Here is a 26284-nt window from a genome sequence, read left to right as displayed (position 1 = left end):
GGACTCCACTAGTTGGCTTAAGTTCAAACTTTCTCAGCTCGCATAATGACTTCGTTTCATACTCTTCTAAGTTCCATCGTTTGTGCATGCACAAACACAGTACAAGAATTAAAATTTTGATCCTGTTCATAGTATGCCGTACCGGTCCGAACTGAATGATACGGAGCGTACCGTACCATACCAATTTAGTAGCAATATTAATATGAGTGGCATACCGATATTTGGTACGTTAAAAAAAAATTCCATACCATACCGACACTGTGCTAATGTAGCACCAGTAGGGGGTCCGGTACCGAAACAGCGAATCTTGATCATGTCTATGAAAAACTATGATGAATGTGTTAATTGACAATCCACATTGTTCATTATGATATTCAATATTTTCAACATTTTAAAATGAAATGTTTTAGACACCATTCATTGATGCATCAACTAGGTACAATATGGATAACAATAATATTATTATATTCATATGGATGAAGATACATATAAATTTTAAATTCTAGCTATTCACTTTGAGTTATACAACTTATAATCTAGATGAGCAAAATTTGGTTTTAGTTCTTTCAAACCATACATCAAATCAAAACATTATATTAGTATAAAAATAAAATTATTATTTTTAGACCACTTAATATATAGATTATAAACTTTGATTTTTTTTTCCCCCTTTTTCGAGTATTTTTGGGATCTGCAAGTTAGGATCAATGATGCAGAACCTCATAAAACATCCATCATTTTGATGGTAAAATGATTGGGCTTCAATGATACTCGAAGAAGAGCAGTCTCTCTCTTGTACCTAGAAATCCATGCACCCGTATATGCATATACACACACACACATGCGCATACACTCCATATGGGTGTTCGCGTTATGTGTGCACGCACGCAACTCGTGCATGTAAAAGTGCACGTTAAAGAATAATTAACAGCAAAACTGAAGGGATTTGATGATGAGAGAGAGAAAACAAATGGATTAGAATAATTATTTCATGGTCCAAAACCCGTGCCAACATCCTTCTCAACCAACGTAGCTTGTTCAATAATTTGACTCACAAAAATTCCTTTGTTTATCATGGAGTCTCGAAGATAAATCCATCATGAAAATCCATTTCTAATGGTAACGCTGCGTCTCCCATCTACTAAACAACAATTTTCAGGCTCCATATAAGAAACAGAATTCTTGCTTGGGGAATGAAGAGTCTCTCTCTTCTGCTTTGGTAAGTTATCCACAGCACGATTAACATTACCAAATGATAAGGTTCAGTAACTTGGATGACCCGAAGTCTAACAACAGGCTGACGGATTCACAATAGTTGCAAGCAATACTGCTGTCGCCTACGCAATTCAACTAATCACATTCAAAGTTCGTTTCTTAAAGAGAAACTTCTTTTGCAAACCTGTGCTTGTGCCAATGGCATACATGCACCATCCCCCACTTCCATGGTGCATTGCAAAGGATTGCATAAGTAATCATCTGAATCACGATCTTCTGCGACTAATAGGCTACATGACTTTATTGTAAGTATGTGACATGGGAACATACCGAGGACTGGTTATGTTCGTATCAAGGTGGAGCAGCAACTAGCTACAACTACAGCAATACAGAAGGGATATCTCTTCAATCTCATTAAGTAAATAAAATTATCTTACAAAAAAGGTAACGGTTGAAATTTTAAATGAGCTCCTACCTACGGATAGGCTGTCGTGAGAATTGCCACAACCCATCACAATTTAAAATGAAAACAAGCTTGATCTCTGTTTAGTATATCCCATCTACTATACAGAGGATGTTGAAAAGGTTACCTAGTATCATCCTTATCTCCTATTGCCTACAGAGTGTGATCTTCCAGAGCTCGGCTCGCCAATGGAGACTGATGCCAGGGACTTGGAAGCCCATGCTCTTGCATTCATTGCTCCTACCTGCAAATTGCCTCTTTTGCATGGATTCAATCTGTTGAAACCTTGTTTAGCTTGCTCAAGATAAGCCAGCAAGCGATCTTGCAGGCCAGTCAAGCTCGCGTACCACATATGCCTCCCCCAAGCCCGCTTGACACAAGCATTTAGTTTTGGAAGGAGGACATACAGCAATCTCAATATCACAAAGGTGCTGGCCAGTGCCAGATATGTATCCTGTTGAAGCAGTTTCTCTGGTGACCTTGCCCATGAGAACGGGCAATTTTCTTGTTCATTGCCTTCCTTGAGTTCAGTATCATTTGATGGGTCCACAGTTTTCTCCAAGTGTATTGGATAAAGTGATGCAGGATTAGCACCTATATGAGATTAAAATAAAATTATCACATGTCCATGGTGCAGCCATATCAAACAAATGTTACACAAACAGATGACAATCGCAGATACACTGCAAATGAATGCAAATCAAGGACCCACATGCAAGCAGTTCAGTTAATATGAATCCATGTTAACCTAAAGAACCCATCATGATGTTTCATGATAACTAGAGCCATGGACTGTAGTGGTGAAACAGATTACGCGGATATTTTACAGAAGAGTGCTGCTATGTTTTCACAAGAAGCTCCCCAAAATAGGTTTAAACCCAGTTGTTAGTGCCTTTGGGGCTAGGTTGCCAATTTTGCCCTTGCTGTTTCCCCAAAAGCCCTGGTTCACAGCCATTTCAGGAACATCCTGAGGGAGGCAAAGCAATTCCTCTGCAGAAGGATGAAGTAAATTGCAATTATGACCTAAAGTCTGCGAGCCGACTCACCTGTAACACCATTGTGGAAAGCAACAAGGGAATTGATTGTTCGTGATCCGTGATATCGCACTCGCATTGTAGAATTTAAGAGAAAAAGAGTAGGGAAACCATGAACACCATACCTAGAGAGTATGCTGCAATTTATAAATTTTAGACATTAAAATGGACCCACAAGCAATGGTGAAAACTAAATGATGAATAAAATTTCAACATACCTTGGCCTGATGACAGATTCTTCAAATGCAAAATGACGAATCGTCGGAAACAAGGAAGATAAAACCTGGAAATTTGGTCGCAAAATTTTAGAGAAAGGGCACCATGAAGCATAAAAGAGCACGGCCACATAGTCCTCCTTGTTCCTGTACACTAGATTCAGTGCCCTCAGCAATACAGCCTCACCTCCCTAAAAAGAGAAAAAAGTCACCCATGGAAGAGCATCAGAGTTCTATGAAGCATAAAAAGAAAACTGCAATTGTCAGAATGTTTTATTTTAAATATAAAAATGTGCAATGGAGCAAGGAACTAAAGAAGATACAATGAGGACCCAATGGACTCACAGCATTTAATCAACAGAGACTTGAACAGTTATAAAGTCAAAATAAAAAACTACAGGCACCCTAATCAACCACCAACCAAAATCCATAAAAAGAGCCAAGTAGCAAAAAAGGAATGCAGGGATACTGCAACACAGCAGTCCATACGTTAAACGGTGACCCAAAACAGCATTAGCCCTTTAAAAAGAAGCAGCAAACTGTGATAGTCTGAGGCAAACTATAGAGTATATACCAACCAACAAAACAAGATATCACTCTTTTTTACTTTAATGAGCAAGAAATCACTTATAAAGAACAGTGTCAATCTATATTCTGCATTAACAAGAAAAACTGCAAGGACTCATTTGGTTCGCTGGAAGTGGAGGGGGGAAAGTGTGGCTAATGAAAAAATAAAAAATTGCATCATATTTGGTTGGAGTTTTCAAAGAGGAGAGACAGAAAAATAGTTTTCCCATGGGAATAAAATTCTCACATTTCATGGAATGAAAAACCCTTATGGGACATGAAAAAGTCTAATTCCCACCAGCTGAAAATTAGGATATTTTTTCCAAAAATGCTCTTAAGCTTTTAAATAGAGGGATAAGGTCTTTCCCTTTATTAAGGACATACACAAATCACTTTTCCAGGTATCATATATCCATGCATCAACTTCCCAAGAAAAGCATTCTAATGAGGGAAAAAATTTTCCGCAAACCAAATGAGTCCTGAACATTTTCCAGAGGTCACACAAACTTGATAAAAGCTAAAGCTTTCTAGAGGTCATTACTCTTGACCTTGCCTCAAGCAAGCATACAAAATTTTTTTACCATTAAAATATGGGTCTTCTGGACCCATTATGGGTGGCCCAAATTCCTAAAGAGATGTCTTACAACAAAAAAAAGGCTAGTGATCAACAAGTAGTGTTTGCAGTAATGCAAAGGGTACAACAGTAAGTTGAAGGATCTTTTTCAGACTGTCCTAATAGAAGAAAATGCAAGAAGATAAACAATCCTTCTGGATAGGGGTGTGCAAGAAAACTGAGCAAACTGCGAAACCGATCCGAATTGATTATTTCGGTTCGGTTTGGATCAGGTTTTTCCACATTCTATCTTGTCTTGGTTTGAAATCACTTAGAACTGAAAAAATCGATTCAGTTTCAGTTCAAGTTTCGAAAAATTCGGCTCAAACCGAACTGACCCGTATATATACTATATCAACCCAACTAGGAATAGGTGAGCCTGCCCAATGCACCGGTTGCACCGAAACCCACAAGCCTTGGTTCACCTTGCTGCTGCTGGTGAGGATTTTCTTTAAAGGTGGGGAACTCTCATGTGAGCAGTTGATGTGAGACTAAATTGAAACAATGCCATTCAACCCTTTTACATCCTATCCATCTGATCAAACATCAACAAATCTTTTACATCCTACCACCAACTGAACGAAATGCTCTTTCAGGAAGTAGTCCATCACCCTTGGGCCCTGCGCAACCAAGAGGAGGTGGGGCTCTCTCCAACCATTCCGAAGAGCCAAGATCTTGTAAAGGAAAAATGAGCTAGCTTGGTTTGCACCTACGTGAATCAGTTCTGCTCTCACCTCTCTCTTAATCCCACAATCTAGTGCATGCCAAATGAGTGGCACTAGCTTGGGGAAGATACCAGGCTGAGAGTTGTTGGTGGGGAATGCTAGAGATCCAGCAGTAAGGAGGGTGATGGCGAGCATGGATCCGAAGGTGAAGGGGGTGGGGAACAAGCAATATGAAAGGGGTCATTTTACAGATGCTTTGAGGCTCTATGACCAGGCGATTTCCATAGGCGATGATGCTCATGGGGCTAAAGAGATTGGTTGAGGCCGTGAAGGAGTGCGAGGAAGCTGTTCGGTTGGATCTGGCTTTCGGGCAGTTGCAACAGAGGCTGGCTTTCTTGCTTATAAGGTGAATATCGAGTCATTTCCTTTGAAACCTTGATTGGAGATTCAACTATTGTTTTGATGGAAATGTTGTTCTTAAAGTATGATTGGATCCACGTTTTCTCTTTGTTCTCTATTGGGCATTTCTTACATCCTCTTTTTATTTTGTATGAGTATGGCATTTATTTGCAAAGATCCAATTTTTTATTGGTAATAGATGTTTGAGTATGGCATCCTTTCTTTGTTCCCCCCACCTCCCTTCATCCCCACCGCCATCTCGCTACAGAGGAAGCTCCATTTTCGAGGAGGCAAAGATGTGGTTGTAGCTGACCGAACAAACCAATTCGAACCAAACCAAACCGAATTTTTTGAGTTGGTTTGAACCAGTTTCTGTATAAAGTCGGTTTGGCTTCATTTTTGGTTTTAGAAAAACGATTTAGGTTGGTTCAGTTTCAAAAATACCCCTAAACCGATTTGACCCAAACCATGCACACCCCTATTGCTGGAGAATCACAAAATGGTCAAAGTGGCAAGGTTAAATTCCTAGCTATTTTTAAGGTCATCAGCAAGAACCTTATCATTGTCACCAGATGAGATTTAATATTTCAAAAAACTAAAATGTCCCTAGACATTGTTTCTAAACCTAGGACATCACTTTTTGAGGGATTTTCGAAAGAAACCACAAGAAAACATCCTTCAGTCAAAGAGATGCATAGACATTATCAACATTCCCCTATCTACAAATGAGCAAGACTCTGCTAAGTTGCCTAAACTATGTTTGAACTTGTAAACATATGATTGCTATGTAGTTTTTTGATAGAAAACAGACTCCGAGCCACCCTATCTAACATTCATTTAGAGAAAACCCCACACAGAAAGGAAGGTAATAAACTGATCCATCTATATATTCCATGTGCTAATATACCCTGATAACTGACTAATCTCCTCTACTCAAACCCCAGGAAAGACGTTTGTAACTTTTATAACATTCACCATTTCTCAAAACTGAACATCATGAGTCTTAAATACACAAACTCATGAAAACAAGATTGTCATAAGAGGACCATGTCACGTGCATGTTGGATTTGAAAGACAAATTTCTTGTCCAATGATCTTGAAGATGTTAACGAACCCTTTCAATTATTTCATTGATCATGTCCTCAATACATAGCAATAAAAAGGAACGGGAAGAATGCAAACTGCAAATCTGAAACATGAATGGAGATCCCATTGGGAAGCACCATAAGAATGTATTCCCTCATTGAGTACTTCATCAATCTTTGCTCCAAATTTATCAATGCAGACTAGGAATTTTCAGTCCAATTTACATGACTTATCAGGTCTAATTTTACCACCAACACTGCAATGCCCACTTCATTGCAAAAGTCCACACATTCAAGACATTTGAATGGTACACATTTAAGAATTTGTCTCATGGCTATGTAATTTAACTACTGATCTCACATGAAGAAGATAGAAAAGCAAACATATGCAATAACAGTCAATAGTTGGTTGAAAAGCCTGAAGCAGGTATCAGATTCCAATATTGGTAAGACACATGGTTCAGAAGAATCCAGAAAAGGCATGATAACAATTCAAGTATTGACTTCCATTTTGAGAGCACATCAATCCGAAATCCCTAGATAAACATGTGAAGAGGTCCAATAACTGAACTTCTAGTGAATAATCCAGGAATCCTAAACAAGAATCTACCATCATAGGGCTACACTCTTCAAAAGTATAAACCATATGTGGTCTATGTCAAGATTCAAGATTACAAGGCTTACCATTTCAACATTATGTTTGCATGTACAATAATGCCCCTCCGACACTACCTTCAAAATGCAGCATAACTTACACAAAACATCTCTTGAATGAAATCATCACAAATTGTGTGTATGTCTATTCACAAGCAACTAATGCAATGTATAATATTTCTGTCCCCCCACCCTAGGCGAAAAACGCCCCCCACCCAGATGTGCATGTGCACACACAGACACGAGAAAAAAAAAAAGAGTACAGTATTTTGTACAAGAAAATAGCTACCAGTACAATGATCACATATTGCACAACATGCTCATGTCAACTAGGGACTAACTGAACTAAAGAATTAAGTTAAAATAATCAAAGCAAAAACACATTTTAAAAAGAAAAATTAAAAACAACTAGAACAACATGTCTGGAAAAAGCTGAATTATAGTTAATGAACTAATTTATGTACCAACCTTGACAATTACTACAGGTTTGTTGCCATTGTGCTTATGCTTATTTATTTCCTAGACATAAGAGCCTTTTTTTTAGTAAAGAAAAACTAATTGTGTTCCATAAGAATCCCTTTTCCTTCTCTCTCTTTGGATGTTGAAATGAAAAGAGAAACTCAGATACTCCAAAACTCATTCTAAACATCTGACTTTCCGACTTACGCACTCGACTGACCTGGTACAACTAGTTCACAAGCCAATTCAGTCAGGAAGTGCCAATACAAACTGGTTAATGTGAGCTGGTCAAAATCCTCCAAAACAACATAATTGACTAGTTATAGCCTTACCAATAAAAGCCAGCAAGAACTAATAGCAGCTGGTAACTAGCTCATGAAACTGCATGGAAAGATGCACATCATAACTAAAGATATGCCAAAGAATACTCAGCTACTCTGAGAAAACTCAATTCGCATGAACTTTGATTAGTCTACTGTGACTGGTAAACATGCCTCAAGTGTTCATATGAGACTCTTACCTTTCTAGAAAAATCTAGCATCTTTATGCCCTATAATAAAAGCAATTCCCTTGTTGATAAACAAGTTCTAGATATAACGCTTATACATTTGTAAAGAAATCCATACCGATAGCAAACATGGACTAAAATCATTTTCTACATTAAAAAAAAAGTTAAATGTACTGAGATGCATGTAAAAGGAAAATAATAACCACCTAACAAAATGAGATAACAATCAAGTTCCCATCTCTTAACTAATAATATGACAGAGTACTGCTATGACATGCTAAGGTATGTGCCTAATAGTAATATTGAATGGTACATATCATTGCGCACATCTTGTGTCGAGCTCATAACTCTGAAAAATATTACATATTGTATGAACACAAAATGATGGTACAGTTCATACCAAAATTTAAAGCTTGATTTACTTATTTCGAACCAAGAAAATACTACAGAATAACAATAATAGAAAAAAAGGACTTTTCTTACTTAAGTATCAACCTCATACTTTGATTTTTTTTCATAACTATTTTGATGCTTAATAACTTCACCACACCAATAACCATACTGCAACAATCAAGCCCGATGTTATTTTTAATTGAGTCTTCATTTGTGCTAGTGAGAGAGATATTGTGAGCTTTTTCAATCCATTCTCACAACTTTCATTCATATCCCTAGCATCTTCTTCTCCTCTTCCTAAAATGATAAACATAGACTGAAAAAGGTCCCCTTATAGGTGCGTCATCAAGTCTTCATTACACATCCTCATGGCATTTGAGTTACTTCTCCATCAGTCTGCCCATTCTCTTCATAATCAAGAGGAATAAAATATGGTATTCTACCATACCAGATCATGCCAAAAAATAAATTGTTCTCACCACTCCAGTTCACACACTACTATGGCACATTCAAAATTGTCAAAGAATGATTATTTCGCTAAGTCTTTATCCATTCACTCCTTCAGTTCATTAAATGATTGTGCTGCCTTTTCATGGAAACAAAATTCAGAACATAAACTTATAAATGCAAATGCAAATTTTAGCAAGTCCAAAAAATCCTAATTACCACTTCATCAGAGTGAGTCCAAATCAGTTAGCTGAAACTTTGACAGCATTGAATGTTTAACCATATCAAATCATTTACGAACAACAAATGAAAGGCAACAAGTAAATCCACCAGGAAAAAGAGCTAATGACATCAATAAACAATATACTAAGGCAATTTAAATGCCTTACTATATATAACATCAGAAGGTTTTATGGCCAGACTCAGGGCCATGGTCTCAAATTATTAAAAAAAAAAAAAATCCAAGTCCAACTCATTGTCTTGTTTTGACTCCCAAATCAGATAAGGAGACGAGAATCAAATATTGTTAAGTTGGACACTCCAAATTTTAGAGTTTTCTGACACGTTGGATGCTTGAACACTTGGGAATTTATGACACTCTTTGACACTTCATACCATCAAATCATGATGGCATCATGATTATATATTTTCTTTTGGCACTTCTATAAAATATATCAGGTCTAACATAACAATTAGCAACCACTCTACCAAGCTTGATGAACATAAGAAGCATAGATCTAGCTCCCCATTCATCGTACATAAATACATATTTTTAAAGATGCACCTATCTTCATGGTCACATTTTAGAAGATCCTAGTGTCAGATTCTTCTAGAAACTTGGATACTTAACATCCATGTCACATGTTCAAGTAGCATTAGAATGCACTCTCTAACCCCATATGTGTCCCTAGCCAAGCACAAAAAGAGGTGGCAATGGAATTAAAAGGACTATGCATGGCATCTCAATTAAGAGAGGATTGCAAGTAGTGGAACCAACTTCCGTTAATAGTTAATATTTTTAAGAAAAAATTAAGATCCTGTCCTAGGGTGTAATTGTGAGACCCAAGATTTGGGCAAGATGTAGAGGTAAAGGAAATTGCCACATTCATCCACCAACTAAAATATGACATAACAAAGCTGCCTTACCATAAGGTACTTATCTTTTAAGTCACAGGCAGCCTCCTCAAGAATAATAATTATAAATTGGTATTAAAGTGCAGCATGATAAGTGTTTGCATGCACGATGAAAATTAGGATTTCACGATGAATCTCTCCAAGCAACATCTTGTCCAAATTGACGGACTCAAATATTCTATAAATACTGAAAAAATCAAAACAAAACAATTTGTTCTACATAGTCTCTTCACCACCAATTTACCAAAATTCTATAGTATAAGCATGAATGTTCTCTTCCCAAAATCCTGAGCCCATTCTTCAATATGACCTTTTAAGGCATTTTGAAACTCAAGTCATGCACCATAAAAAGAACATGGATAAAAGAATCCACCAAAAATCCTTTGGTTATAGATGCATTGATAACCAATTCAACATCCTCCTCCCCACAAACGACCATAACAATATGATAACACCCTCCATGACCTTTTTTTTTGCCAGAACTGATATCTCTAACCAATTTCCTACACACAAGAGAAGCTCCTATTTTGTGTATCCAACAAATGAGTTGCTTGCTGGCTAATGTCGCACATCAACTTTGCTATCACGAGCAAACCCTTCTTACCATAATAATAATACGTACCATGTCAGGAGATGATATCTCAAAATTCCTAACTGCTCAAAAAGAACACTTTTCCTCAAAGGAAAAACCAAAGCTTGATATTGTATAATAATTTACTGATCAAAAGATACTGTTTCCTCATAAGTGCATAGCAGTCATGTATTAGATACATGTTTACACAACAAATCCCTACTCCTTCGTTTCTCTTCGGCCTTCATCCAAATGTAGCAGTAAACAAAAAAACGCAAAAGAAAAGGCCGGATTTTATGCAAAAATTTTGTTTCCATACCAAAAAAAAAAGGTCAAAAAGAACAAATTTTGGTGGGGGAAAATATTTTGTTACAGCAACCATACGACACCTCAAAAGATTCTCTAGCCTAGAAAACCACAATAAAGAAAACCCTAGCAACGGTAGGTACTCACCTCGACGACGCCGATCAGTTCGCCACCGAGCACCGGAGCATCCAGAGGTGAGCACGCGTCCGGACGCCCCAAGATCGACTCGCCGGCGGAAACCCTAGGGCAGACTGTGGCGGCTGCCGGCCCGACGACGGTCAGAAAAAGAACCAACAACGCCGACGCAGCCGCCGCCTTCCAAGCCATGTTAGAAGACAACCAGCGGAGAAATCGAGAGAGAGAAGAGAGAAAGAAATGGGGGGCAATCGAAACCCTAGATCGAGGGGGAGGAGGCGCAAGATAGCTAACAAAAAAAAATTATCACAAAATCGTTTTACAACTACGAAACAAATCAAGATGGAGTTGATGAAACAGATCAAGATACAACGGACTTTATTTGGACCGGGCGGGCCTCGCGCAGTTGAGCGTCGGGAGCTCTCTTTTTTTCTTTTCTATTTTTCCCTCTCTTCTTGGCTTTCTCTTACTAACTTTTCTTTCTCCGTTTTTTTCCCCCTTAAAGCAGAAGAGAAGACCAGAAGAAAAAAGGGCAGCTGACAGAGAAGACCAGAGGGGAGACGCGGGCTTGGATGAAGCTGGAGGTGAAAGTTCTGGATTTGGAGGAAGGAGCTGCCAACGCGGTGATAGCGAAGACGCGTTTGGGAAAAGATGGAGGGGTCTCTCAACGCACTTAGAAAAGAGACACCAGTAAAACGGCCCATCATTGCCACCAAGGTGGTAGCCTAGCGGTATTGGACAGCAATTCTAACCACAAGGTCCCAAGTTCAAATCGCTGCGGCGACGATTAAATTATGGACCGGAGCTCACTACTTTTGCCACTGCTTGGATTTGTGGTTTAGGACCGCTCTTGAACCGCTAGTAGCCGGGGTGGTGCCGGGTGTGACGTACTCACACGTGGGACTCGAGCCAGAGCTCAGAGGAGTAGCTGAGCCGGGCCCACGGGTGGGGAGGGTATGAGTAAAACCGGTCGGGGTGCCCAACACACGGCCATTTCTGCCCGCATCGAACATTCTCCTGGCGGGGCGGGGGCCCAGTGGGGACTGCTACGCGGGGATGGGCTTGTCCCTTCCTCCCCCCTACCCCTTTTCTTTAGCAAAAAAAAAAAAAAAAAAAACGGCCCATCATTCTTGGTATGTATTTTGGGTATTTTAGATCATGTACCGTAGGCATTAGGTCTTATTTTGCCTTGTGATTGCTCTGGGCTCTCTCACAGTCACCAATGAGTATAATGAAAAGCCAGTTCACCAAAAAAAAAAAAAAAAAAACGGACCATCAATAGCAGAAGACTGATGGCAAAATGATGGTGAGGGTTTATATGTAGATTTGGTATCATTTTTATTTTCTATTTTATTTTAAAAATAAAATTATAGAAATTTTGGTACTAATATTTTAATTTTTATATTTTAAATTTTATTATTATTATTTAAAAAATTTAAAAAATATATTATTTTAAAATCAAAAAAATAGTATCTTCTATCATCACCACCAATGCCGCATCTATCATCCACTATCTCACTACCACCATTACTATTGCCACCATCATTACCATTGCCACCACCATAGCATTACTATCATTACACTCTATTACTTTTATTATATTTGTTATTACTGTCGCCACCCTATCATAGATGCTTCCACCGCCACTATCATTACGATCACCCTAGAGGTCTGGCATCACCATTATCATCCCGATCACCATTATCATATTTATATTTAAAAAATTAGCTATATCAAATATTTTTATATTTTTCAAATTTAAAATAAAATAAAAATAATTTTTTATTTTTATAAATAAAAATTTGAAAGTAATCCAAGTATTTTATTTTCCATTTAAAGGCATCAAAGTGGCCGAGCCATACACACACAAACACACACACACACACATGCAAAGCATTTGCAGCTGTATTGATAGCATTATTCATATTTGAAAAATCATGGTTCCTTCCACGGAAGGATTAGATAATGGTTCAACCCATGTGAAAAAGGTTTTTCTCTTTTTACCTTTTTGTTCCTTGGTAAAAAGACGAAGGATATTTGATAGAGAGTGAAGCAAGCATCTCGGAGTTGGAACACTCGTTTCGATGATGCAATCAAAACGTTTGATTTCATCAAAAATGAAGAGGAACCGTGTGTTTACAAAAAGGTTAGTGGGAGCGCTGTCGTATTTCTCGTACTGTACGTGGACGACATCCTTCTAATAGGGGGCTCGCCGCCTGCCAACGATGGATACGCGAGCAGAGCAAAGAGCAGAGCGGGGAGACGCGGCAGTTTTCATGCTTCAAAAGAAGCTGGTAGCCCGGCTAAAACGGGGCTAAAATTTTACCGCAGTGACCCAGATTTAAAATGCGCGGGCATCGATTAAATGTAGAGACCAAATACCTCTCTACTTGATTTGCCCGGTGAAGTCGCCACCTGATCCGCCAGTACCAAAATGGCACTGGGGTAACATACTCACACGTGGAACAATCCACGGGTCGGAAAGGACACGCAAAAACTTACAACCCGCATCGAACATTTTCTATTAGAAGGAGGATCGAGTGAGGATTGCTATGCAGGTAGGTTCGTCCTTCCCCCCTCCTATTTTTCTAACAAAATAAATAAATAAATAAAAATGACGCCTGTCCTCTAGGACATATGGCCCAATTAGGCCTGCTAATTGGCCGCTCTTGTCCCAGCCTACCATAAGTTCAAGCCCTGCCTTTGGACAATGAAGAAAGGCCCGGCCACTACAAGCCTAAACTTGGATTATCAGAAAATGAAGACAATCAGATGCACAACTCTAAAAACTACTGATAAACACAAAAGGCTTCTGTTAAAAGAAGTGCACCCATGTTTCCCAATTCAAAAGCAACTAAAGATGTATACGGAGCTGTAATACATTAAAACGGTCCATGATGTCAAGGACCCCAACCCCTTGCAGCATTATCCATTGTGATATTTTGATGAGGCTATGTCGCAGCCATGGAAGGAGGGAAAAGAAAATGAAAGGAAAAGAAAGGATCAGAGAATGTAGCATTAATTCCTAGAAATCAACCCATAATAGATAGTTAGAGGTGATTATCAGAAGTTATTCTCCTTACACAAGAAGAATGAGCTGAAGGTCAGCAATCAAATAATTGTCTTAGCCAGACGAGCCATTGTGTAATACATTGAAATCACCAGAAATCTTTGCCTTACATGCCGGGCACATGAAGCCGAGGGAATCAGGTTGTAGTTCAGCAATACTACCATCATGGCTGAATTCCCTGCTGCACCACACACACACAGAAGTTAGCTCACATCCGCTGACCATTTTTGGAGATATGTCCCATCCTAACTGAACAGAGGAGCAACTCCCATTTTGCAGTGCTGTCGCATAACCCAATTCGATGGATGGCCCAGGCACAGAACTCGACTCCTGACCATCCAAGCAAACAAATTCGGAAGAGCTGGATGCACCCAACCTCAACTCTTCAAAGCCCGGCAAGTTCTCGCGCTTCTGGCCAACGCTGCTGAGTTCAGCTTCACACTGTTGCAAAAAACAAGCTGTGCTTTAACCCGGATAATATTCATCATCCTTCCAATAGATGTTAAACAAGTATTTTCGTGCCAAATTTTCATCCAGGACAGCAACACAGGCTTAATAGAAAAAATAATGAGAACAGACCATGTAAGAATGGTATTGTTATGTTTTTACTCTGACAATAATACACTTCATTCATCCTCCAAAAGGAGGTTCAATTTAACATTGTGAAAAGCAGTGGGTAATTGCTTATTGACAAATTCACAACTTATTGTCAGTCTCATGAGAAATGCACATATTATAGAGATGAACCAATAATCAAAATCCATGATGGTGTACTTATTTAGGACTAATGAATCTAAAGACTATGCTCCACATGAAGATGAAGGACTAATTGCATTCTTGGGATACTAATAAGTAAAACAGGCTAGGCTCAGGAAACGAAACAGAGGGTAGCTGTACGTATATACAAGGAGAAATTCATCTAGACTCACATCAAAGACGGGTTGACCTATTCCAGCATGTTCGCGTAAAAGTGGAACATAGCTTACCAGTAGAGCGACAATAGACAAAAAGGCCCAACATGTGAGTGCTTCCATAATAGAACTACAAGACGCTAAAAGCAGATCAGAATTCATCACAAGAAAAATGTTGCTAGGTAAACATGTGTTGCATATGCAACTGTGCATGGTAAGTCATCAAATAATCACAGAATTTACCGATTACCATAAGTAGCACTTCCCAAAATGTTCCTGGTTATTCAATTAAAGCAAACATTATCAATAAAAAAAGCATCAGCTTTACTGATCTCTATATCCTCAGAAAAGCTTTTTTCCCAAAAAATGGTAGCATACGCTAAATGCATGTCCTACAATTTAAATTAAATGTACTTCTCACTTAAGCAATACAAGTACAGAAAAGAGTAATTAATGTTAAGTTCTAGCATTTATGAACATGTCAGTTTGTCACTTATGTGCTTTCTGAGATGCCTCTAGCACAGGCATCATCTAGACAAAATCAAGTAGCTGGTGGATGTAAATCAGTTATACAAGCATACATGCACGTTTTTGTCTGGTTTAAGAAATACGGACATATTGAGTCTAGCTAAATGGGATTGTTATATGGTGAGTCTAGAAACACGAAATGGTTTTCCACTTAGTTATCAATTTTATTTAAGTCAAATTCTTTTGAACGGCTGGTGCACAAAAAAACTATAATTACAGCCACTGAGATGAACAATACAGAAGGTTTTGCAGTCAAGACAGTCACTCATAACTCCAACAGATGATGCTATTATAAGATATTTCCTCGACTTGAAGGTTACCACGTGCATTTTACCCCAAGTATCATGTAGGCTTGAAATAACTTTACCTGTTCTGGGATCATATCAAGGATTGGGACACCATGAGATGAATGTACCCATGATGATGCGCCAGCCACATTAAGTTGCAAGTAATTTGTTCCATCATTGTTTGCAACAACATCACTTGGAACAACCTCTTCGCATTCAGCATTGCTGCTATTAAAGCAATTTTCCAGCTCATTACCTGGTTTATCCATTTCTTCAAGCACAGATTCCTTCATGTCAATATCAAACGTACAATCTGCATCTGTTTCAACACCCCCATTATGTCCATTGACAAAAGTAGTGTCAATACAGGCGGCATTGAATTCACCAGGCAAAATATTCTCAGTAACTGGCTCTTTGTCAGATAATGAATCGGAACTTGCAAATTGAGTTTTCAACCCATTGCCAGATGTATCCAGTTCAACAAGAACATTTTCTCCCATGGAGCTGGTAAAAATATCATTTTCAAAAGTGTCAATCCCATAAGTTGATCCATTACCTGACATGGTTATCAAATGAATTTCCGAGTTGACTTTCTGGTCAGTGCCATATTTTCCAATTTCTGGAATTACAGTACATGAAGAAAGATCAATTTCATTGTTGGTTTTGCATGTCACGGTGTCCAAATTGATATGAGATGGAGAGATAGATTCGACGAATGCAATAGGCTTAACAGCCATGGCATTATTAATGTCAACAACCTCTTCAGATTTATAGCCAGTCATAGCGTATTCACTAATGTTGTCAACAGATATGCTCATGGAGGAAGATTTACCGATTTCAACAATACTTTCACAGGTTGCATTGTCCACATTTTTAAGAGGAGAAGATACAGCATCCGAGCTTGCATCAGGCCTGACATCTTTGGTATTGCTAGCCTCAATAACCTCTTCTGATTTATGACCACCCATGTCACAATCATTAACCTGGCCTTCGCTAGGTTTGGCATCCCCAACATTACTAGCCTCAACAACTTCTTCAGATTTACAATTAATCATATCAACATTGTTAGCCTGGTCATCAACAGATTTGCTTGTAGAAGCTTCTTGAGTGGTAACAGATGAGCAACATTGAGCCGTATTGTTTACATCAACAACAGAAGGAGATATGGCATCCATGCATGCATTGAATTTGTCATCTGTGATATTTCTTTCCTGAAGAATCTCATTAGACTTATAATTAATCAAATTGCGATCATTATTTTGGTCATCAAAAGAGATGCTTGTGCAGGCTACTTCAGTAGTTTCACTACCACCAGACTTTGCATTATGATCAATTCCAGGATTCTTGGAGTCTATTTTGCATTGAGAAGAATCAACATGAAGTTCATCAGCCGATTTTGCATTACAAGTTTCTTCATTTTGTTCAGCCAAATCAGTCATCTCTGAGAAACCATATGGTACTGCAGCCAAGGGGGAAGGATTAAATATATTTCTTGTCGTAATATCATCTGGCAGTGCTTCAGCACTCAGACCTTGGTATCTTACATGAGCTCCAATATGCCCATTGTAACGATGTCTCTCGCTAAAAGTCTTGTGACAAAACTGGCATTCATATTTACCATCTTTTACAATGACGCCATTCCCAATGGATTTGCCAAGTCTACGCCGCTTTGCACTCCTTTGATGAAACGACAACTGATGCCGCAAATATGTGTCCTTGTCACCAAAAGTCAGGTTGCATGCATGACATTCTAGAATACTTTTCAGTTCATTGATTGTCTGTTTCTCAACCCTGTATAAGACAACTTGCTTCTGATTGTCGTCTGAATAAGACGAGATAGGTGTAACTGAAGACAAGCTGCCATTTTCCTTTGCAATGCCTTCTTGATGGGTAAGACCTGCAGCCTGCTGCATATCCCATAAATTCATAAATGTAAAGCTGAATTGGTCCAAATAAATAAATAGAATCATCAATTAGACTTACAAATCTAGGAGTCAATTTGTCAAGTTCATGTGTGCTCCCATCATTTCGAACAGAAATTGACTTCACATCATTTGGGTGGCCAATAAGGGAGAGTATGTATGAAGAAACTTCTTTGCAAGATACAAACTGCTTCCCATTTGGACTGGAAATTTGTGTTCACAAGCACAGGAAATTATCGGTAAGACACTCATCAATTGACCACAAACCAAAATGCATAGATAATCTAGCAAATAGAATATAATCGGTAAGACACTCATCAATTGATCTAATCATCCTATAGATCAGCATTAAGTAATTAGACATTAAATTAACGCCCATGTTTCAACGACGATAGTACACAGATATTCTACGAAGCGTCATACTCAATAATCCACAATGAGAGTCAGGAATATGAAGAAGAGAGCAGGGGTGTATATCCGTTACTCTTCCATGTCCAAATAAATCATGACTAGATACGCTATAAGTCAACCATCACAAAAAAAATAGAAGTTTGAGAAGTTCAACAGCATAGTCAAACCAACTTGGAAAGCCTGAAAAATAGTTTGACATGCAGCTCTTTCCTATGCAAAGGAATTAGCGGGGCCTACCAACCAGTGACTTAAGTTCAAATCAATAGGATTAGAGCCAAGGTCCACTATCTTGATACCAGGTATAATACTAGTACCTTACCAGTTCGGTACAGTATGGTACCGAAACAACTGTCTGACCATTTTTCTCACTTTTTATCCTAGTACATCTCGGTATAGATCGGTACGCCTCGACACAGATAGGTACTTACTTCGGTATATTTTGATATGCCTCGGGGCAGTACGTCTCGGTATAGATCGGTACGCCTCGACACAGATAGGTACATACCTAAATTTGAGTTTCATACCAGTTCCCACTCGATAAGGTATGGTGCAACCCATATCAGGGGCTACAACATTCATGATTAGAACACAGCTCAAGTAGGAAAGAATTATATAATAAACTAAACATTTTCTTTTTAAAAAATCATCAGCATTTAAAACTAAATCAAGGATTTAGGTATTGCTTGCCATGTCCATGCTGACCAGCAGTCTGCACAACATGTGCCACATGCCATGCAATGCCAACACTTGGCATGGGCCAGCACACTATGGGTGTGATGCCAATTGCATGGTTTGGCATGCATGGGTATCGGTATTTTCTTTTTGTTTTTCCAATTAGGGTACTTTTAAACTTTTTCTAATGTTGTAAAAAGTCATTTCATGTGTTAAAACAATAATTTAAAGCACTATATAGGGTGATAGTCAAAAAAAGAAGACATGCATTCATGCTGGCTATAATTCAATGTGTCATTAATGCAAACATAAGTACCTAATAGTGCATAAGCATTACTTCAACAATGACACTTGGTAAAGTAGACAATAATCGCTCATTAATTTTGGATAAAAAGAAGAATAGGAGATTGAGATTTGAAAAGAATAAGGCATGTATCTTTAAAGAATATAGAGCCTTTATACTGGACCTTTTAGACATGGAAATTTTTGGAAGTAACAAAATTTATGAGCTTTTACTACTTCTGAAATTTCCTAGCATTTAAAAGTTGTTACTTTGACCAAACACCAAAGATCTGGAATTTGTTCATGAGTTAAAGCTGGCTTTCTTAATTCGATGGAATTTGAGTTTGACTTTTTTATTGACTCAAATGAGGCATAGTCTCTTAAGAAAATGAAGAATTGAATGATACTTATATAAATAAGGTTTGATTTCAGTCATCTGCTTGCTAGGTCATAGGCTGTTTGCCCACTGAGTCATACTCTTATTCTGACTCCCACCCACCACCATAATCATCACCTAAATTGGAAAAAATGGGAGAGGGTGGGTGGGAGACCGGGGGCATGCCAAACCATATAAAAACAGGGTAGTCTGATAGGATTAAATACCGGGCAGTTTGCGTGGCGCCTCAACACCTCCATGCCTCGTAACTTCTATGCTTGTCATAGTATGTGCGGAACAGAATGGTCGATACTCAATACCTTGGCAAGTTAAAAAAAAAGTTATAAATAACAATAAGATCTGCAATGTTCTATGGCTTTTAATGTTGGACATAAATAGGGTTCAAAAACAAGTTAAGCCTAGCAACAATAGAAATATTATGTTGGATATGTGGTAAAACTAGAAAGGTTAGATTGAGATATTGGAGTTGCACGAGTTAAGGCCAGAGTGATGGAGAATTACTTGAGATGGTACAAGAATGTGTGATGAAGATCAGAAGGGGATCTAGTAAGAAAAGATACCATTTTAAAGTTACATTATAAGTTGCTGGACAAAAGGAATACCCAAGGTGACATGACGGAGGTTGTTTTAAAATATATGAAAAAACTTGAAATTATATGAGAGGTAGTCCTAAATAGAAATTGTTGGTGAATGAGGATCCATAAAGCCAACCGCAAATAACTGGAATAGGTCTGCTTAGGGTTTTATCCTTTCCTCCCTCCCTTCAAAATTTCAAAGTACTAGATGAAAAAGAAGGAACTTCAGAAAACGATCTTGTTCTTCTCTAAGAAACAGGTTTGATATCAATATCCCTACAGCCCCCTCCAAAATCTCCTTATTGAAGTTTTAAAATGCTACCCAAAGTCTCAAGAACCATCAACAAAAACAGAAAATAACTAGATTAACTCTCGACCATTTTGGCTCCATCCAAACCAAAAACAAGGTTCAATCATAGCCTGTTATCCAGCCCTACGGTATAATGTCATTGGTTCAATCACCACCACTGACCCTATTTGCTCGGACTACATTTTAAATTATCTTGATTCCTATTATAAATATATAAATTCATCTCCCTCTCCCTTACGCAGCCATATGGAGTCTAAATATATCCAAATTCTTCTACAGCTCATAAACTAACTAGATCGTCACATGGTACATAATCAATCAATCAATCTGCAGAAGGGAGAGACCAGAAAGGAAAAACAATTTTTTTGACAATTTATTCTGATATAACTCATAAAATATTAGAAAATCTCAAAACTGTCTCAGGAAAAGTGCTTTGAAATGCATGAGATGTCGACCCGAAATATAGAGAGTTATGATTAGGCATCAGTAAAAAAAGAAAATACAATCAATTGCACCGCCAATTAGAATTAGGCAATGAAGGAACCGACAATACAAGAAAAAAAAAAAAGAAGAAGGGAAAGCTAGAGGCAAACCTAACATAACGCCGGCAGTTCACCCAGGCCACGCCTTCCTTCCTCTTGAGCCCGAGAAGCAGCTTCCATCCCCTCGGCAAGTCATCCCCGAAAACTGAAGCATCAACAATCTTCCTCCTCTTCCTCCGGCTCCCCCACTGCCCTTCCAATCCACTCAAAAAGCGCAGCAGATCCACCTCCGTCTTCAACCCCGCCGTCCTCCGCCTCAGCTCCTCCCCAAAAGGATCCACCTTTTCCCCCAAACCGACCAAGTCCACCGTCACGCCCTTCGCATTTAGAACGTCCCGGTCCCCATCCTCCACCACCACCAATGCCTTGCTAGTGTTATCATCCGCATCGGGGTTCCGTCGGGCGGAGATGGGGGTGGCTACGGTTAGGCTTAGGGTTTGGGATTGGGATGGGGGTTGGGGAGGGGGAGCGGAGGATTCCTCACGGGCGAAGAGCTGGCGGAGGAAGGTGACGATCTGCTGGTTCTCGCGACGGCCGGGGTCGTCGTCGTTCGCGCCGCCATCGGCGGCAGAGGCAGCGGAGGAGGAAGGGGAGGAGGAGAGGAGGCCGTGGGGGCCGCGGCGGGCGACGGAGGAGGAGGAGGAGGCGGAGGAAGGGGGGGCGTCGGGCTTGCGAGGGGCGAGGCGGAGGCGGGAGTAGGTTTGCTTGCGGCTTCCGGCGCTCTCGTTGAAGACGGAGCGGTCGATCTTGGGGACGACCACGTCGTCGCAGCGGTGGAGGTCGAAAGCGTTGGGGCAGGCGATGGAGAGGGTGTTGATCTCGGCCTGGGAGAGGAGGCGGAGGTCCACCACCGGGATGTGCTCCGTCGCCATGGTTGGAGAAGGGAGCGAGCTTCGAGGGAAGGTCGTGGATTGAGGGGTATGGGTTCGGATCCGAGCACCCGTAACCCTTTGGTAAGCTTACCGCTTCCCGATCTTGAAGTGGTAGTGGGCACGTGCAACGCACGTGATCTAGTTTGTCAAAATAAGTTTTTTTTTTTAAGAAAATAGTAATAATGCAACCTTTCACAAGTAGATGCAGCTATTGCATTACCGGCGTTTTAATATTGTTTAGAATAAGTTTGATAATATATTAGTCATTTAAATTCAGATGCTTGTCCTTCCTTTTGCCATTTTAGTTATAATTCATAATAAATCCCAACACTGCACATGAAAAGGAGGGACATGTTTCTTACTCTAAAGCTTGTGAGATCACTACGTAATTGGATTTTTAGGCTTTGCCATAAGAGCTTGAGATGGAGATGCATGGTTTAAAAGTCATCTTCCTTTGTTAAAGGGGTGTTGAGCTTATTGTTTTTGAAATTCAAATAAGATAAAAGGCACACACGAAAGGCACGAGAGGCCAACTTCATGTGTTGGATTTTGAAGTCATGTCTCATACGCCATCAGGCATGTGCCTTGCATGTACGGTCGGCATCGAACTGCACTTTTGCTTCTTAAAAAAAAAAAAAAAAAAGAACATACCAAAGAACTCGTCCCCATAAGTCAGATGGCAAGGAAAGATTGGTACAAAGATATGCCATCGGTGCTAGAGTAGCAAGGAAAATAATGATGGAAGTATACAGAATAGCGTGAGTCCAAATATCTTAATCTTAAAAGAACTTTTACAATTGCCATACAACCATATGAATAAGATGGATTCTGATAAAAATAGAGATGTAACTTGAGCTTCGGCAGTAAAAAATATAAATTAATACTACTTCTAAAGTAAATAGCTGCGCATAAGCTAAATAAAATAAAATGCATTATTCAGATTATCGAAAGGACCTCTCAAAGAACAAATTCTACTTATTTATACTAAAATATCATAAATATCCACTTTAATAGTTGCTACCCAATTTCTGGCGGTTCTGATAACTGACACCAGTCGTTCTCCCACCTGCATATTCACCAGTACGGTTGCTATATAACAACTGCTAGACTGATAATCATATCATATCGGCCTTCATTTATCCATCATGCTTATATTGGCGCTCCTCTCTTTATTCAATGGTCATCAATACTTAGGAATATTTCTTCTATTGGTCGTCTGGGCGCATACACCTTGTATTCTGCTTGATCACGGTCCAAATCTTGATCTGTCGGCTTCCTCGCCGGTGTCATGATGGTGGGGTTTGGAAGTGGAGGAAGAGCAAAACCAAGTGCCAACATTGAAGGAGAGAATGTGGGGAGAGGGGAGGAGGAGATGGTGGTCTCACGGCGCCGTGGCAACAGTCGCTTGGTCAGAGGGTGGGGCGAGAGGAGTTAGAAAGGAGTACGTTAAGTAGGTTCCGGTTGGGCTGGGCTCTGAATCAGGTTTTGAGTTGGCCTGAGTTGTGGATGTAATACTTGAGCCCAAAACAAACCTATAACCTTTTGGGCCAAGCTACAGTTCTGACCCAAGCCGGCTCAGCTCAATAGATCTCAGGCTAGCCCAACCTTATTTCCAGTCTTATGTGATAGTGACGAAGATGGAAGACGATGATATCAATTTTTTTGAAATTTATGTTAAATATTTGAATTGAGAGAACAAAGCAACGTGAAATTCTAAGTGAAGGTAGGAGCTAATTTTTCAATTCATGTAAGTTTTTTTTCCTTTTTTTCTTTCCTAGTAATAGGGAAGGGAATAGCCCAACGACAATTCTCGCAAAGAAACAGCACAAAGTAGCGGCATTAGCCAACATAACTTGGGACGCGCTTGGTTTGCAGAAAAAAAAAGAATTAAAAAAAAACGAAAGAAAGAAGAGTGTGGTTAATAAAAAAAAAAATTATTTAGTTGGGAGTTTTAAAAAGAAGCAATGAGAAAGTAGAATTTTCATAGAAATAATATTTTTACATTTTATGAGTAAGAAAAATACGTAAGAAACATGAAAAAATTATTTTTTTTCCCCGATTGAAAATTAGTAAAAAAAAGCTTTTTCTGCCAATTGAAAATGGGTGGAAAAATTATTTTTCCACCAAGTTAGAGAAGTCTAAGTCCACATTGAGAAAGAGGCATATAAATGGAGTGCCAAGATGCTGTCTGCAACCTCCTTGCGCTTGTTGCATGCCCCCCCACCTAAAAAAGAGAAAAAAAAAAAAAAAAAAGAAAAAACCAATGAAGGGGAGAAGGCACGCTGACCAAGAAAACAAAACAATATTCCGACCTGCCGGATTCGAACCAGCGACCTAAGGATGTCTGACGAACACGACTACAGTCCTCCGCTCTGCCAACTGAGCTAAGGTCGGGGGCTCTAAATCCTGGATTCTAGAAATATAAAACTAGTTCCAACACACTTTTCCTTCCACCCTCAACGTTATGAACTTACATTTTGATGGATGAGACATATTAAGCCTTGATTAATAACTGACATCGTTTTAAAATTAAAATATGATTATGATCTCCGTTTATTCTAATATTATAAACTTAAACAAGGAGCAGGGAGACAAATAACTAAAGGAATTTGTGTTGTTCTAACAAAAACAAGTGGAAGAGACTAATTGGATAGCAGAAATTATTTTGTTTAATTTGTATAAAATATTCGGTTATAATTGTTTTCTTATGTGAAAGGGCTATTTGGAATCAATTTGAAGAGATAAATATATGTAGTAAAATTTTTTTCTATAAAATCTTTAAATTGGCAAAATGAAGTCGAGATAAGACAATTAGCAAGGCATTTGCTTAACATTAAATTGGTTCTAATTTTGCTTGCTCAATCTTGGTTTAATTAAACTCAGATATAATTAATTAATTTTTTTGATTAAATTTGTGATTAACATATATATAACCCATCTTCATAATAATTATTTTTTTACTACAAATTATTGTCTATTAATTTAATAACATATGATGTAATTTATTAAAAAATAATTCAACTATAACATTGTACATACACGAAAGCTTTAGGAGATTTCATAATCTCATCAAATATAAGCTCTTTTATTTTTCTCTCTCTCTTTTTTTTCCCCTCTAAAGGTGAAAATAGCTTAGCTTAATTATAAAATTGACCAAGAACTAGACTTGGTTCACTTTAAGAAAGAAAGTAGAGGCTGAAAGAAGGTTGGCTGGAAGGTTGCTAATCCTGCCATTTTGAATTTGTTGTTTAAAATAATCGTACTATTTTGAAATTTCTAAAAAGAGTGATTTTTCTTGTCTCTAAAATCTCAGAATAAAAAGCTACCTCACCCCCTTTTTTTTTTTTGTTTGCTTCTTCCCCTCTCCCCCTTCCTCCCATTGCCCTTCCCAGCCTTGTAAAAAAGGTACCATAAAGATAACAAGAGATTCAGACGTTCAAATAACGCCTAAATGGCCTGAACACATGTAACTCAGTCTAGCTCAACTATCTTTCAAGTTTAAACTGTTATTTTAAGGTCTCAAGTCACATTTCTGATTAACCCCATAATCTTCGTGCTTAATCGATGAAAGTTTTTGACTTATTTCCCCTTCATAACTGAAGCAAATAAGTAGGAACATCAGCTATTGCATATAGGAACACCACAACAACAATAACAACAACAACAACAACAACAACAACAAAACCTATCAAATCAACAGTAGGAACACCACATTATGTACTTGTATCATACGCAGATGCAGATGTTTCATCAATACCATATCATATGTTTCAATTATAATGAACCAATGCGCAGGATACTTGGCTAATACTAAATTTTTTTCTGAGAAGACAGTTGACACCATACTTGAAAATGAACTACCCTCTAAGGATGGGTGTTTATGAATAAACTGCTGCTTGCCAACTTTATCTTTATAGGAACATGAAAGAAAAAAAAAAGTATTAACAGCTAGCCGTGATTTGAGGTTGATTATCTTTAGACACTAAAATCAAATCCTGTATTTGGGAATGAACTAACTAATCAGCGGAGTTGATATGAGAGCTTTAAGTATACCAGTGGGTTGCACCGAGACCTCTAATTTATACCAAACCCCTCTCACCAAGTGGCTGGAGTCTGGAGAACTATTCATGTGCATGAAATGGAGCCCCCTAATCTTACATATAAGGCTACCATAAAAAAGTGAATCTCTCTCTCTGGGGTCATGTCAGACTATAGACAAGGCATTAAACAAAGTAATCTTATGACTTCCAATGCATATTGCATCATATAATCCAAGAAGGAGAATGCCAAGGCATCCAAAACAATTGAGACTCTTGTACCAACAACAAAAGAAAACAAATATGGCTGCCAACTGCCGCATCACAGAAGCCAAATGACTGCAGGCACCTGTTCCACCTGGGTCTGAGACTGGTAAATAAATTTCTTCTCCTTCTAGGAGTAAAAGAGTTTCTTCAGTCATTTATCATTTTAATGGAAGATTCTGACTGTATTAGTGAAATCAAGAAACTCTAAGCACAATAATTTAGTAAGCCAGAACAGTAGTGAAAAATAATGTTCATGAGAAAGGAGAGAATTGAGTAGGTTATTTGTCGGCAACTTAGTCATCATCAACCAAGACAAGTAGAGACAACCATCAAAATGG

At 38.6% G+C, this 26284-nt stretch overlaps 2 protein-coding genes and 1 non-coding gene across 5 annotated transcripts; all 3 read right to left on the bottom strand.

Moving 5' to 3' along the window:
* Window positions 1-1602: 1602 nt before the first annotated feature.
* Window positions 1603-11543, bottom strand: LOC103707938 (5'-adenylylsulfate reductase-like 3). The gene is made up of 4 exons (XM_008792663.4): window positions 10876-11543; window positions 2931-3118; window positions 2725-2849; window positions 1603-2272 (listed from the first exon to the last, which is right to left on the bottom strand). Exons 1-4 carry the CDS (start codon window positions 11053-11055, stop codon window positions 1818-1820), a joined length of 948 nt encoding a protein of 315 aa, XP_008790885.2. The 5' UTR covers window positions 11056-11543; the 3' UTR covers window positions 1603-1817.
* A 2305-nt stretch (window positions 11544-13848) lies between these two features.
* On the bottom strand, window positions 13849-21723 carry LOC103707977. Of its 3 annotated transcripts, none has more exons than XM_026804980.2 (4): window positions 20822-21723; window positions 17643-17784; window positions 15747-17566; window positions 13849-14375 (listed from the first exon to the last, which is right to left on the bottom strand). In XM_026804980.2, exons 1-4 carry the CDS (start codon window positions 21640-21642, stop codon window positions 13988-13990), a joined length of 3171 nt encoding a protein of 1056 aa, XP_026660781.2. In that variant the 5' UTR covers window positions 21643-21723; the 3' UTR covers window positions 13849-13987. The 3 variants fall into 3 exon arrangements, with proteins under 3 accessions (XP_026660781.2, XP_038990168.1, XP_038990167.1); XM_039134240.1 differs by having other exon boundaries at window positions 13849-14374; window positions 15740-17563; window positions 20822-21718; XM_039134239.1 differs by having other exon boundaries at window positions 13849-14374; window positions 15740-17566; window positions 20822-21717.
* Window positions 21724-23948: 2225 nt separating this feature from the next.
* Window positions 23949-24036, bottom strand: TRNAY-GUA. Its single transcript is given in 2 exon segments — window positions 23949-23984; window positions 24000-24036. It is a non-coding gene; the product is annotated as a tRNA-Tyr (tRNA).
* Window positions 24037-26284: the final 2248 nt, after the last annotated feature.

The sequence above is a fragment of the Phoenix dactylifera genome, chromosome 15, assembly GCF_009389715.1.
Source record: "Phoenix dactylifera cultivar Barhee BC4 chromosome 15, palm_55x_up_171113_PBpolish2nd_filt_p, whole genome shotgun sequence".
Taxonomy (NCBI): domain Eukaryota; kingdom Viridiplantae; phylum Streptophyta; class Magnoliopsida; order Arecales; family Arecaceae; genus Phoenix; species Phoenix dactylifera.
The sequence above is the reverse complement of the archived record's forward strand: the minus strand, read 5'-3'. Positions and strand labels throughout refer to the sequence as shown.